This window comes from Nomascus leucogenys, chromosome 13 (genome assembly GCF_006542625.1).
Source record: "Nomascus leucogenys isolate Asia chromosome 13, Asia_NLE_v1, whole genome shotgun sequence".
NCBI lineage: Eukaryota > Metazoa > Chordata > Mammalia > Primates > Hylobatidae > Nomascus > Nomascus leucogenys.
In genome coordinates this window covers 22,504,221-22,520,523 of record NC_044393.1, presented here as the reverse complement: position 1 = coordinate 22,520,523, position 16,303 = coordinate 22,504,221, and the positions used below count along the sequence as shown (strand labels likewise).

At 39.3% G+C, this 16,303-nt stretch overlaps 1 protein-coding gene across 3 annotated transcripts in view; it reads right to left on the bottom strand.

Moving 5' to 3' along the window:
• CHD6 (chromodomain helicase DNA binding protein 6) overlaps positions 1-16,303 on the bottom strand; it is a 213,559-nt gene that overhangs the window by 112,626 nt on the left and 84,630 nt on the right. For all 3 annotated transcript variants that reach the window (XR_004032897.1, XM_030825215.1, XM_030825214.1), the window contains exon 3: positions 52-199. Coding sequence is in view for 2 of the 3 variants with exons in the window: in XM_030825215.1 (XP_030681075.1) it covers positions 52-199 (148 nt within the window). In the remaining variant the exon portion in view is untranslated. The remainder of the gene's footprint in view (positions 1-51; positions 200-16,303) is intronic.

The following is a 16,303-nucleotide window of genomic DNA, read 5'->3' as shown; positions in this document are numbered from 1 at the left end:
ATCCCATCCAGCAGCCGTAATCTCCACCAGGCCTCCCGGTCACAGCTGTACCTGGCTGTCTGTAGACTCAGTGGACTCCTCAGGACTCCGCAGAGATGGGTTCGTCAGGCCCTGATCCAGCTCTAAACTCTCCACTGTAGTTTCACTTTTCCTTTTTCCTTTCTTCTTTTTCTCCACTGGGGTTGGTCCTTGCTCCTTGCTACAAGGAGAAATTCAGAATTAAAACTGTTGGGCAGTTTTTAAAACTAAGATTTCTCATGTGATCAACGTCATGAAATCACATCCTGGAATTCTAGGACCAGGGCAGGCTTTAACGGGGAATCTACAAGAGTTTCTTCCCAGAAATAGAAACATGGGAAGAAATATCTACATGGATCAATGCAGAATTCACTTTATTACACCCCATCATGACTATTATAGCTACAATTAATATGTAAGAAATAATATGAACATTTCCAAAAACTTCACTTTCAGTTTATACAGATGTCTTCTCTAGGAAGTTCAACTGCTTCGCAGATACTAAGAATCATCAAATTACAATCTCCCTTTAAGTTTCTTAGGAAGAGACATCTCCCTAATCCATCACCATCCTCTACTGAGTACATGCTGGACCTGGAGTGAAGATTAGGCACTCAAAAACGAAGAGAACACTGCCTCTGCCCTTGACGAGCTTACAATTAATGAAAATCCTACAGTTCACCTACAACCACAGCCCAAGGCAGTACATGAATGATTCCTCAGAGAGGTAGAGATGGGCCAAGTCCATCCACCCTGCAAGGCCCTGCTAAGATGGCAACATTTTCTCTAAAAAGCCTTTCCTGGCCTTCCTAGCTGGTAAAATCTCTTTCCTACACTCCCAAAGCACTTCCAACTATACTTTGCTTAAATGACCTTTCACCAGAATTAGTTGTTAACTACAATATCAGGCTCAGAATTCACATAACTGCATACAGTGCCTGGATCCTCTACAGTTGCTCAATAAACATTTGCTATCCTGGAATAATCAGTATTTTATACTTCTCTGATCTCTCTTATCAGACTCGAAGTTCCTAGAGGGCAGTATGTGCTTGACTATGTTTTGTATTCCTCAGAGTGAGTAGTCTTATGCTTTATGCATAGTAAGTATTCAATTAATATTTAAGCAAGTCTTAAAATTGCTTTTTAAGCAATGGATAGATGGATGCATTAATGAATGGCTATGATTAACTGTGGACGGGGAGATTTGAGAACATGCATTTGAGCAGAGATACATATATATGTATATATATATATAAACATAATTCTGACAGACAGTAGTAGGAATAACAATAACTAATGATTACAGCTAATACTTTATATAATAATTACTATGTGCAGGCACATTCTTTTACATGAATTATTGCCTTTGCTCTTCACAACAGCCCTGTAAAGCAGATGGTAAGTTTTTTTTTTTATTTTTATTTTTATTTTTTAGATGGAGTCTCACGCTGTTGCCCAGGATGGGGTGCAGTGGCGTGATCTCGGCTCACTGCAACCTCTACCTCCCACGTTTAATTCTCCTGCCTTAGCCTCCCCTGTAGCTGGGATTACAGGTGTCTGTCACCACGCCTGGCTAATTGTTTTTGTTTGTTTTTGGTATTTTTAGTAGAGATGGAGTTTCATCATGTTGGCTGGGCTGGCCTAAAACTCCTGACCTCAAATGATCTGCCCGCCTCAGCCTTCTAGAGTGCTGAGATTACAGGTGTGAGCCACCACACCCGGCCAGCAGATGGTATTCTTATTCTCATTTTATCGTGAGGAATCTGAGGCATGGTGAGGTTAAGTTAGATTTCCAGGGCAACAGGGTTAGTAAATGGCAGAGACAACATGTGAACCCGAGTGGAGTCTGTGCTCTTGATTATCATAGCATTCTTAGGGAATAGAACAGTGTTTTGGATACATTTAGTAAAAGATAGCTGGCTGTGTGTCTGGATAACAGGGCAAGTGAACAGAAGCACTATGTGATGGAGCTGAAAGGAAAAATCAAGGGTGCACCAGGCCAGGAAGTTTAGACTTCATTCTGTGTGCAAAGGGCCATGGAAGCAGGTCCAGGAAAGAGGGAATGAAGCCTTTCAAGGGTGGAAATGCTTTGAAAGGCCCAGCAGGAGTAGAACCAGGAAGTCTTGGCAAGTGACAGAATGTGGGGGACAAGAAGAGTCAACACTGGTACTTCCCATCAGAAGAGTTAGTAGAAAGCATGGGGAAGAGAAGGAAACTGGATGACCTTGTTCAGAGGGGTGATCAAGCACACGAACCAGCCAGTGCTGATCGCTAAATCTGCCTGCTTCGCTCTTGAATACCCCTCACCCTTCATATGTCCCTAACCAGGTCAGCACAAACTGTGCCCAGCTTTTATTCCCCAGGCTGGAGACTGGCTTGCCTACCTACCAGGAAAGTTCATGATGAAAGCTATTTGCAAACTAACACAGGAATAGAAAACCAAATATTGCATGTTCTCACTTACAAGTGGGAGCTAAATGATGAGAATATATGGACACATAGAGGGAAATGACACACACTAGGGCCTTCTGGAGGGTGGAGGGTGGGAGGAGGTAGAGGATCAGGAAAAATAACTAATGGATACTAGGCTTAATACCTGGCGGATGAAATAATCTATACAACCAACCACCATAAGTTTACTTATGGAACAAACCTGCACTTGTACCTCTGAACTTGAAAGTTAAAAAAAAAAAAACAACAAAAAACTATTTTGATCCAACCTAAAGAACTGAAACTCTAGGGGTCATGCCATTTTTGAGGATTACCGATTTTTAACAAGGGACTTGTACCCTTAAGCAGGGGAAAAAGCAAAAGTTCTTCCATTTCTTATCAGTTCAGAAGAGGAGACTCAGGTAAAACAGTTTTAAAAGATGCTAAATTTTCACGAGTCTTTATCTCACGTTATGTGGCTCCTCATTAAGAAAACTGCATAGCAAATTACATTCTACAAAATACTTATAAATTCCATGTCTCATCCCAATCCCATGAGGGAGCCAGGACAAACAATCCCCATATTCCAGATGAGGAAAACTGAGATTTAAAAGCATCAAATGCCCCAAAGTCAGCAGCAGGGCAGAGGCTTATGCTCAAGTCAGCTGAGTCACAGGGTATTACTTTTTCACACCAAGTCATATATTTTGCCTCTTTTTTTCTAAAATCCTAGTCTCCCTTTTAGTAAATGGAAAAACTTCAAATATCTTTTAATGTTATTTGAATCTCAAAATAATGGTTTAAAAAATCAACAACATTCCAATGACCCAAATATATAAAATTCACAAATTCACAGATGTTGATAGTTTTTTATAGCTCTCTTAGAAAAAGGTTTAATTGTTTGACACGAATTTAAAGAAAGCTTACAATATCCCAAAAGTCACCCTAATAATCACATGGTCAGTGGCCTCTGAATCTTCTGTAGAATCTTAAATCTTTCTTTCCAGCATTTGAAATCAATTTCATCTACTTACTAAATGTAACTTCATTATATTAGAACATTGTCTGTATATGTTTAATCTTCATTTTAAATATTTATTGTGTGTGTACGTGTGTGTGCACATGCACGTGCCCACATGTTAGAATCATGTGCTTTACTGTGGAACATCATACTCAAAGCTAAACCAAGCCCAAATCATAACTAAGGAATAGAACTTCCTCAAAATATGACACTTTACTAGGAGACTTGTGTGCATTTTGAGCAACATGTTAAATGTTGAAAGGAGGGAGGAGTCATGGTGAAGCACTTTCCAAGTCAAGCCTGAGGCGCTACTAGATTTTCCCAGACAGAAGCTGGGGGTCAGGTAGCCTGGGAATACTTTCTCAAATATTTGTCAGTAAAATAGGAAAATACTGCAGAAACGTGCTCCCTTATTTGCAGGTAAATAAGAAGATACTCTACTTGGGAAATCTTCAAAGTGATTTTTTGGAGGTTACTTTTGGCAAGAGAAGCCATTTTAAGTTCCAAAAATTCTTTCTGGAGCTCTTCTGATAAAGGCAAGTTTCAGGAAGAAAAGATTCCCTGTAAGCTTACAAGTGGGATCTTCAAATAGGATATTAAGAAAATATAATCTGAATTCATCCTCTAGAAAGACAAGATAAGGTATATCTTTCTGCTCTTTGGAAAAAGTTTTAAAAAACTTATGCTTGAGAGTTTTATCAATCGAAGACATTTTAATCTCCAAACTGCTATACCTATAGATGATTTGGCCCATGAATGTTTGTTTGCTCCTTGAAGTTCCAGGTTCTTAAAAAATAATGGATAGTCCAGGTGTGGTGGCTCATGACTGTAATCCCAGCACTTTGGGAGGCCCAGGCAGGCAGATCACTCGAGCTCAGGAGTTCGAGACCAGCCTGGGCAATATGGCGAAACCCCATCTCTACAAAAAAATACAAAAATTAGCCCGGCATGGTGGCGCAGGCCTGTGATCCCCGCTACTTGGGAGGCTGAGGTGGGAGAATCGCTTGAGCCTGGAAGGCAGAGGTTGCAGCAAGCAGAGATCATGCCACTGCACTCCAACCTGGCTATCAGAGTGAGACCCTGTCTCAAAAAAAAAAAAAAAAAAAAGTGGATAAATAGGATATAACAAAACTACATATCCAAATACTCTTTGACTCAGCAATCTACTTACAGGAATGTAATCTAAAGATATATCACACGATATAAAAACACATATTCATGAGGTTATTTATTACAACATTTTTTCGTAATTGTAAAATAATGAAAACTACCTATCTAAACATAAATGACTGAATAAATTAGGATATATACAATGTAATACTAGACAGCTATAAAAACAATTAAGAAAGAATTCTACAAACTGGGGGAAACAATTCCCTATTTAATAAATGGTGCTGGGAAAACTGGCTAGCCATATGTAGAAAGCTGAAACTGGATCCCTTCCTTACACCTTATACAAAATTAATTCAAGATGGATTAAAGACTTAAAATGTTAGACCTAAAACCATAAAAACCCTAGAAGAAAACCTAGGCAATACCATTCAGGACATAGGTGTGGGCAAGGACTTCATGACTAAAACACCAAAAGCAATGGCAACAAAAGCCAAAATTGACAAATGGGATCTAATTAAACTAAAGAGCTTCTGCACAGCAAAAGAAACTACCATCAGAGTGAACAGGCAACCTACAGAATGGGAGAAAATTTCTGCAATCTACTCATCTGACAAAGGGCTAATATCCAGAATCTACGAAGAACTCAAACAAATTTACAAGAAAAAAACAAACAACCCCATCAACAAGTGGGTGAAGGATATGAACAGACACTTCTTGAAAGAAGACATTTATGCAGCCAAAAGACACATGAAAAAATGCTCATCATCACTGGCCATCAGAGAAATGCAAATCAAAGCCACAATGAGATACCATCTCACACCAGTTAGAACTGGCGATCATTAAAAAGTCAGGAAACAATAGGTGCTGGAGGGGATGTGGAGAAATAGGAACACTTTTACACTGTTGGTGGGACTGTAAACTAGTTCAACCATTGTGGAAGTCAGTGTGGCGATTCCTCAGGGATCTCGAACTAGAAATGCCATTTGACCCAGCCATCCCATTACTGGGTATATACCCAAAGGATTATAAATCATGCTGCTATAAAGACACATGCACACGTATGTTTACTGCGGCACTATTCACAATAGCAAAGACTTGGAACCAACCCAAATGTCCAACAACGATAGACTGGATTAAGAAAATGTGGCATATATACACCATGGAATACTATGCAGCCATAAAAAATGATGAGTTCATGTCCTTTGTAGGGACATGGATGAAGCTGGAAACCATCATTCTCAGCAAACTATTGCAAGGACAAAAAACCAAACACCGCATGTTCTCACTCACAGGTGGGAATTGAACAATGAGAACACATGGACACAGGAAGAGGAACATCACACACCGGGGCCTGTTGTGGGGTGGGGGGAGGGGGTAGAGGGGGAGGGATAGCATTAGGAGATATACCTAATGTTAAATGATGAGTTAATGGGTGCAGGACACCAACATGGCACATGTATACATATGTAACAAAGCTGCACATTGTGCACATGTACCCTAAAACTTAAAGTATAATAATAAAAAAAAAAACTCTACAAACTGATAGGGAATGATTTCTAAAGATATTTAAGTGAAAAAAGTAGTGTTAAAAGAGTGTAATATGCTACCTTTTGTGTAAGAATAAAGGGAAAATAAAAACGCATATACACATCTATTAATTAATACAAAAAGAAACACAGGAAGGATAACCAAAAAACCCCACAATGTCTATCTACCTACAAGGGGTAGGGGAGAGAACAGTAGCAGGGATACAGGAGGGAGTGACACTTCTCTGAGTATACCTTTGTACATAGATCTGACTTTAGGAAATCTGTTAAAGTTCTACATATTAAAACATAAAAAACTAAAGATGAAAACAAGCTGAAACGGATGTTATGTTTAAAACAAGTAGTATAACTGCACCTCATAGAGAATAAAACCCCTTCCATTAATTGATGAACACAGCATTTGACTACATACTCTCCACCTCTGGGGGAAGGGGAAAGTACAGCAAACCAATTCTGAAATTTTTTTTCTTGGTAGTTATATGGTGAAGTGACTCTGAAACTATTTTAGATGTGGTATAGGATTAAGCAAATGAGTAAATGTATTGATGTTGGGAACTAGCAAATATGAAATGCTATAAGGCAAGGGAGATACTGTCAGATGAATCTCAACTGCAGGCATCATCAGTTGAACTCATGAGTTCTATAACATGTATGAACACAAGCATGTATATGTGCATAGTTTATATGTATGTATATACATGTGTACATATATTCATATGTTTGTGTTTGTATTTATTTTCCCCCTAGTTTTGACAACAGAAAGGGCCTAAGAGCAAAGATGCCCCATCAGCAATGAGTACACCTAACACTCAGATCTTGGTGTTTAATACCGAAGCTCCTCACAGAAATGGCTGATTCCAAGGCTAAAGCAGGGAAGACAGAGGATGAGCCCGAAACATCCTGCTATGTCAGAAATTAAGAGAGTGTTTAGAAAAATAAACATGGCATGTCAAAATGACAAATAAGTCAGCTCGAAGAGCTTTCGTTGCCCAAAACTGAGACCATCTGAACACCAAAGTAATTGAGGACCGTAAAGAATTATAAGTCACTGAAAACAATAGGAATCTATACCAATGAGACATACATAAATAATGAATAAGGGATAAGGGGGAGCTCTTGTTTACTACAAAATACAAATGGTAACTGTAGAGGAAGTGGTAGTTAGAAAATCATTTTGAGGCTGGGTACAGTGGCTCATGCCTGTAATATCAGCACTTTGGTAGGCTGGGGCAGGAGGATGGCTTGAGGTCAGGAGTTCGAGACCAGACTGGCAGCATAGTGAAACCCCATCTCTATAAAAAAATTGGAAAAATAAAATCAGCCAGGCATGATGGTGCATGCCTGTAGTCCCAGGTACTTGGGAGGCTGAGATGGGAGGACTGATTGAGCCCAGATGGTTGAGGCTGTAGTCAGTCATGATTGTGCCACTGTACACCAGCCTGGGTGACAGAGCAAGACCCTGTCTCAAAAAAAAACCAAAATGACAAACAAAAAAAACCATTTTGTAACCAACGTAGAAAAGATGGTCATGGTGCAGAATCATCAAGGGATGCTAAATCTCGGGAGAATGATGTGAAGAGAAGCAGGATATTTGCATGATCTTAAGTTATAAGGGAACGAAAAGAATAACTAGACAATGGTTACAGAAGAATAAGAATTTAGGAAAGACACACTGATGCATTTAGGGACAAAAAGGTCTGACATATGTAACTTGTTTGCAACTGGTTCAGGAAACATGCGTGCACGCGTGCGCACACGCACACACACAAATATTTATTAAAATAAGTTTATAATATAAGTATATATACTTATATTATAAACTTTAAAAAATAATTTATCTTGACATACATCTATTCCACTGCAGAAGTGGATACTGTGTTTGGCATCTTTTTTTCTGACAACCAATACTGATTCTCAGACTATAAAAGAGCTCTGGCAGAAGGTCAGACTGGGCTATCATACCCTATTCCTTTTACCATGGTGATTGGTCCAGGATGGACACATGACCCAGCCAGACTAATCTGGGAGTCCTTCCTTTTATATATATATATATATAGATAGATAGATAGATATATTGGCAGGAGTGGGTAGGAAAATGAATCTTTCTTCCTAGGTCATGAAGTTGTTAAGCTGTAAGCCCACAGCTATGGGCAGCCATGATTCCAGCCTTGAGAGGAATGCATCTGCAAAGGATGGAGTGGCACCCAGACAGGCACAGGGGGTCACTGTAGACAAACAGCCTTGGTCTCAACTAAACTTTCTGGTTCTGATTCCTTAAGCCAGTGAACCTCATTATCATTTTTTTCTAACTTAAGCTAATTTGATTGGGTTTATGTTACTTGTAACCAAGAGAGTTCTGAATAATACAAAGGCCTAATACTCCCACCAACTAATGGCACAGGAGCTTGAATCAAAGCAATCTTATTTCTATAATCCTCTTTTTTATTAATAGCTTGCAGAGTTAGAACAAACTAACTTGCACGCAAGGAAAAAAAGGAAGAAATAACATTTTTGAGAGTCAAAGTAACTATTTTTTATTCAAACTTGATTTTACAATCAAACATATCTCCACTTTAAAGAAAGTACCTACTATGCATTTATGACATGCAAGAAACTCCCAATCAATTATATCATACATGCAGGACAACTATTAGTTATAACCATCAAAGCTTTTATCCTGTCTCCCACATGGCTTCATCAGCCAAGAAGATTTTGTGCATCTTTACTTTCTGTAGTTTGTCCTAGAAAAAATGTTTTGTTTTTTTTTTTTTTTTTGCTTTCCAAATAGGAAATTTCATTATAATATGAAAGCACTAGGATTTCTCAAACTTTCTCTTCAACCATATCTCCAGTTTCTAACCTCCAGGTTTCTTTGCTAGAACTGAGAGTTAGGAAGTGAGTGCTGAATCTGAGTACGAGGAAAGATCTGGGTACATGTCACGACACCGTACTACTATGAATCTTTTATGGCTCTGTCCCCGTGGGCTCCAGGTATTGAAAGCTCTTATCTACTAAGATGCATTAATTCAAAATGATTCATCTTCTCATTTTAAAATTAAAACCTTATAAAATATCCATCAGAGCATTACGGAAAGAATGAGTTACTACTACAGCCACTGAAAATAGCTCATGATCCCAATGACTACCTCCAAAGACACGTACAGTCTCAGGAGTCCAGTCCAGGAACCACTACTCCACTCCAGCAACAATGCTTCAGAGAAGCTTCCAGCACTGACCTTCCTATAGGCTTTGATCCTCTTCCCAGGAGTACAATACTGAAAACATGGATATCACCTTGAAAAAGATCATTTGCACACTTGATTCAGCTTTTCCATAATACCCATATTAATTGAGTCTACATAGAGAACTGAGTTGGTATCGATTTTTTAAAGATACTAGTTAAAAGAAAAAATACAAAAAGACCCTAATTATTTTGGTATAGATATAACCTGCTGTAGATAAACTGTGAACTAAATTTGCCCTGTCAGTCCCTTTAACCGTATCATCACCTTCAAAACAGAGATTACAGAGGTTTGTGATATTGTCCTAGTAAAAAGGAAACAAAAAGATTACTTCCTCTTAAGATGAAAATGCAGAGTTTTACCAAGTAGTCCTATTAAAAGTAATAAAAGCAATTGAAAATAAAAATTCAGAAAGTATAGAAGAGTTTCAAATAAAAAGTATAACCCATCTTTAGTGCACCAAATCCCCAGAGAGGATCACTTTTGACTGATGCCTCTCTAACCCCAAATATGCTCATGCTTCTAGTTCATTATTTATCAACATTAAGCAATGGCTACTGACATCCTGATAGGAAAGTTGATGAATTCAGATCTTATATACCTCCCCTATTCCTGTCCCTACTCAGTATTTTCGTTGAACTCTCTTAGTGGAGGCAACCACACTTTAAATTTTCATTAATTCTTTGCTTTTCTGATTGCTTCTCTGTCATGACCCATTCTTGTGTTGCAGACAAAATATCCTCAGTCTGAGGATGCTAATTTAAAATGTGTTCATTCTTTTCCTTGAATTATTTCTTCTGATGACAGTTGTTGTTTTCATTCTTCCTTTTCCTGCTTTATGCTGCTCGTTTTCCTCTACAGTCTTGTTCTCTTCAGTAGACTGATTTCCTATTGAAAATCAACTAGGCTGGTAATACAGGTGCCTGGTGAGGGTCTCCTCTGCTGCCGAGTAAACTGCTTTCTCTACAAGCCTCGCCCCTGAAAAGGAAGCCTGGCCTAGGATTCTGTACACATGGCAAGACTTGTCAAGTGGCTGTCCCTCCCTCCACTTTTTAGGGTATGGGCAGGGAAGGGCAGAGAAGTTAGTGCCCCGTGCCCCCTTCCTGTGGCTTTCATTCCTTATATGGAGCCCTAGCCCCTTCCCCAGGGCAAACTGCCCAATATCCTTAGAGTAATTGCCTGAGTTCATCCTGGAGCTGACAAACCACACAGCCATTCTGCAGACAGTCCCTTAATCAGCCACCTCCACTTCTGGCCTGCCTCCAATCCCTCCTCCAGAGCTGCCTGCTCCACTGCAAGGAGGAAACACTTCTACCTTTGCTGCAAACATAGCCCCTGCATGAGCTCTGAGCTGGGACTCCCTCCATACCATTTATCCACCAGTATGATACCACTGGACTTCTTTGTCCAGAAATTCAGTAATAGCTCTCATCTGTGAAAAATTTCTTCCCCTCTGTTCTTCCTATCATTTCAGTAAGATTTGGATAAGAGATGAAAATGAAAGCAGGCTGCATGTACCATCTTAAAATCTGGGAGCCCCTAAAAAGAACATTTGTTTAAATGTCTTTTGGTCTTTTTGCTTTAAGTCTTTTCTCATCTATTAATTTCTTTAATAACTGGATCGATACTCATCTCTTCCAAGGGACTCCCCAGACCAGAAATGACATACTCTTTACCTTCTAAATCCTTTCAGCTACTCTGTATGCAGTTGTATCAGGTTTTTCATTTGTTTATATTTTTGCCTGTTTCTTGAACACTTGTCAAGGTTGTTTCTTGTGAAAAGCACCTCCAACTCATAAAAGTACCTCAATGACTAGTCTCATAGATACTTCTGTGACACTTTGCTTCCTTTCCCTATAAAAAAACTCATAAAGCAAGACACAGAAGAGGCAATAAAAATATACTGGATAAATGAGTAGGCATTTATCAAGCATTATTATTTAGTAACTCTTTCCTTACAGATTTGGTAAAGGTCTACTATGTACTAGGTCACAGAGTAAGCACTTCTGATGCTCTTAAAAAAAAAAAAACAAAAAAAAAACCCCAGAAATAAAGACTTGGTGCAAAGCTTCCAAGGTGGGTCTCTGACATTACCATTTAGATTTCTTCCCTGGTTAACACAAAGTCCAATGGGTTCCAAGCTCAGGGTGTCTACTGAGGACTCATACACACCGTTAGGTCTTTATTCTAATAAATGGTCACTATGTAAAAACAAGTCTCCCAACAGAAAGAACCCCATTAATGTAATCTCTTGAACCTGAAATTAGCCTCAATAAAGATCTCTCTAAACAGAGATAACTGATTGACCTTCAAATAAATGAGAAACAGCCACCAGCTCTTGTGAGGAGGAAAGGTGGTTGAGTTCTACTACTCTTCCTGCACCACACAGTTATCAGCTGACTCAGCGGCAATCAGGCAGCTCAAATGGTTATATAATCAGAAGGCCTGGGGTTTAACACTTCGCAGAAGCAATCATCACAGATGTAAGCGAAAAAAGGTAAAATGCTGGATTTGGGAGAAAAATCTGCTCTGGGTTGACAAACCAAACAAATGGGGATGAAAAACTGAAATTGGGGCTGATCACACCAACCACTTCTTTTCCTCTTTTTGCTTTTTCATTCCTAGCAGATGTTACATATAAAAACTTATACAGGCTCCATTTTTCCTGTGATCTTTCACCTGGGAAACATGTTTCTCACAGGATAATCTAAGAATCAGCCACACTCTATTACCTGGGAGAATTTTGAACTGCAAATTCCTGGGTTCCACCCCAGACCTAATCATTCTCTCTGGGGAATCCACTTTTCTAAGAAGCTGTCCAGGTAGTTCCCTAGGCACAGCAAAGTCTGAGGACCAGAGATCCAGGTAGACAGACTTCCACTTGGGCCAGCACACTGACTAATTTCTTGACTTGTAAGAAAGAATATGAACCATTCTGGTATGTGTGGAAATTCCAAAGCTTATCCTCTGCCCTCACCAACAACATGAACACCAAAACTCAAGACCCTAGCTTTTAAAAGCAACATTCAGGCTGGGCACCATGGCTCATGCCTGTAATCCCAGCACTTTAAGAGGCCAAGCAAGCAAATCACTTGAGGACAGGAGTTCAAGACCAGCCTGGCCAACATAGCAAATCCCTGTCTCTACTAAAAATACAAAAAACAAACTGGGTGTGGTGGTACACACCTGTAATCCCAGCTACTCGGGAGGCTGAAGCAGAAGAATTGCTTGAACCCGGGAGGCGGAGACTTCAGTGAGCCGAGATCACGCCACTGCACTCCAGCCTGGGTGACACAGCAAGACTTGTCTCAAAAAAAAAAAAAAAAGAATCAACCTTCAGCTCAGTCAAAATGCTTGGCTCCCTATGTGAGAAAGGGCAACCTGAAGTGCTGGCCACAGACCTAGTCCTCAGATACTCACTCCCTGGATATAGACTGAAAGAATCAGAAGGCTTCATACCCATGAAGATGAAATGGATCATCGTTCCTACTCACACTCAGCTGTGCCTTAATGCCACGAAGCTGACTTTTTACTAAAGGCTATTTCAGGAAGAAAAAAATGAAATTCACAGGCATTTAGAAGCATTATATGCAAAAACTGTTGTTGAGCACAGTATCCACTGCATAACAGTTCTTGCTATAATCTGAATTTGTCCCCCAAAATTCCTGTGTTGGAAACCTCATCTCCAATGCAGCAGTGTCGGGGGTTGGGGTCTAATAAGAGGAGATCAGGTCAGGTGGCTCTGCACTCATGAATGGATGAATATTGTTATCACAGGAGTGGATTCTCCTGAGTAGCCCTCTCTCGTTAACATTTCATCCTCTCTTGCTCCTCTCTCCGCCTTTGGCCACAGGATGAGGAGCAGCACACAGGTCCTCCCCAGATTCCAGTGCCATACTGTTGGACTTCCCAGTCTCCAGAATGGTAAGCCAAATAAATTTCTGTTCATTATACATTATCCGGTCTGTGTATTGTTATAGCAACATAAAATGAACTATAACAGTTCCCTAATAAGAAATTTCTTTCTCAAATGGTAAAAACTTAGCGTCTCTGAGAAACTGGCATGTTGCTTTTCTAAGGCCAAAACACTATATTCAATATAATGAACAATTTTGGGAGCAATATATTCCCAAAGCCCTTATTAACATTTCATGACCCTACATGATCTGACCCCTGCCTTTCTGATCCCCTCCTCCAGCTATACCGGCCATGTACAGCTATGTATGCATAGGTATGTGTATATGTTTGTATGTATACACATAAACGTACATCTGTGTATGTCTTCTTAGGCAAGTGGCTCCAATCCTCTCTGGAATAAGGCACTACAATTTTAAAAATAGTATAAGTATATAAGCTATACCAAATGAAATTTTAATTTCTGAGTCAGGAAAATGACAGAGCCTAACGTGGCTTCCTGAAGGAGCTTTCGTTCTTGCTTAAGTTTTACACAATAAAGGAATTAACTAAACTCATACTCAAAAATAATTTAGAGAATTAAGCCAGGTTTGGTGATATATATCTGTAATCCCAGCTATTGGGGAGACCCCATCTCTAAAAATAATAATAATAATAATAATAATTTGGAGGGAAAAGAATAAATACTAGTTTCAATTGAAACTTCTCCTATTTAAGAATTTTAGGCTTTTATCTCTTAAGCAATAAATGAATACTGATCACTATTAATATCATCCTTGAAAAGGAAAATTTGCTAGACTCTACCTATCAACTGTTTAGAACAGACATGTTCAATAATCTGTTTGTTGCCTCTCAAATGCAAACACAAACAAAGGAAAAAGTTGAAGACATTTTAGTCCTTGAAAGGATACCATGGATTATGCAAACTGAAATTCTATAGAAGAGGGACCATTTCCTACAAATAAAAACCAATTTCTCTGACACTGAAATTTCCCCACGTCCATTTCTGATCTTCCTTAGCAAAACATAAAGACACACAGCTATGGGGAGAAAAGTCAGTTTTACAGTCAGGTGAACCTGGAGTCAAATCCCAACAATGGTGCTCACTAGTTTTGTGCCTTGGACAAGTTACTTAACTTTTTGAACTTTCATTCAATTATAAAATGGATATATTACCTACTGTTATATAACAATGGGAGTTATAAGATACCTTATACAGGTCTTATTTTCAAGGAGAAGAGCTCTATCCATTTATTCTTGGTATCTATCTATCTATCTATCTATCTATCTATATCTATATCTATATCTATATCTATCTTAACTTTTGTTGAGGAAAACAAGTCACACATACCTGAAAACCACAATTAATGATGGGAAAAGTAGCCTGTTTTAGAGGCAAACATACAAGACTGGGGATCAGGCCTGAGATTATAACACACATCTGTGAATGACCTTAGACAAGTCACTTCTCTGTGGGTCTCCGTTTCCCTGGCTGCAATACAACAGGGCTGAACTAAGTATCTTTTGGCCTTCCCAGGTCTACAGTTACGATTTATAATGAAAAGTGAGGCTCCAAATGCTATGGAAGTTCAGAGGGGACACACAGATACACTGGTTTGGGGAAGGACTCTGATATATATCTGTACTGATATACATCTGAACTCTGATATATATCTGAACTGAGACTTACACTCAGACCTGAAGAATGGAAAGGACTTGGGATACTGAGAGAAGGGTAAGAGCTGGGGAAATACCAAGAGCAATCCAAAGGAGAAGTGGGTGAAGGACCTTTAAGAGCTAATGAGATTAATTGAGTTGGCCAGGTGTAGTGCCAGAGATGGAAACGGAGGGAGATGTCAGACCCCAGAGGGTCTGAATAACAGAGGAAGGAGTCTGGATTCTGTCTTGTCTGGAGTCTGGATTTTGTCCTGGAGGCAACAGGAGCAATCAGGGGGCAACAAGAACAATCAGAAGATTCTAAGCGGTTATAAATTGTTGAGGGAATCCCATTTCCCTGTCTCCATGTTTTCATGAGGAAAAGCATATTTTATTCCCAAGGACTGAAAAATACTGGAAATATATTTTCCGCCCTTCTTCAAACTTATCTCACTTCCCCGACTGGGGAAATACCCAAATAGCAAGACTGGAAGAAGGAATGGAGCACACACGGCCCAGAACCGCCACCTCTGCTTCCGAGCGCCTGCAGTGCTGGCAGATAAACTCAAGTGAGGGAGTAACAACAAGTCTGATGGTGGCCACAAGTTAACCAATGTTTTTCAATCCAGTTTACCAATAACAGAGCTGATAAATGAATGCCCATTTCTATTGACTATTTCTCAACTGATTTGGAATTGAAAAGGGAGAAAAGGCGATCTGATTTACCACCACCACCAACAATGTTGCCAACATAAATAAAGGGGCCAATAGCAGGGCTTCAGAAAGACTAACCAGGTGGCAGCTGGCAAGATGGACTGAAGGAGGAAAAGGCCAGAAGCCCGTAAATCAGTTGTGGAGCTCCTACAGTAATCCAAGCATTAAGTGAATCATTTATAACCATCAAGTATTACCCAGGGTCTAATCGATATCTGCTCAAATCAAAACATGTACTTGAGCCAATCTGCAAGAGTAAATCAAAGAGAACAAAAACTAAGGCTTAATTACTAACATATGCATATATACATATGTGTGTGTATATATATACATGTATTTTTAAATCAATTAACATGCTTCATATCTAAAACTGCTTCTGCCTACCAGTAGGATCACTAATTAAAGGAACCAAAACAATTTTATGAAGATATAAAAGAGAAGCAATCAAAGGCTAACCAGTCCAGAACCCTGGAGTACACAGAATTCTATTATGTTACAGATCAATGTAATATAGCTCCAAAATAAAGAGAGAGAAAGCTCATGTAACTTGTCCACATTTTTAAAGAGATGATCACTTCTGTCAGCCTCCTCTAATAGGGTGTCTCTTGGACTTCTAAACCTCAAAAGGTTCTGCTGTCTTCTAAGTT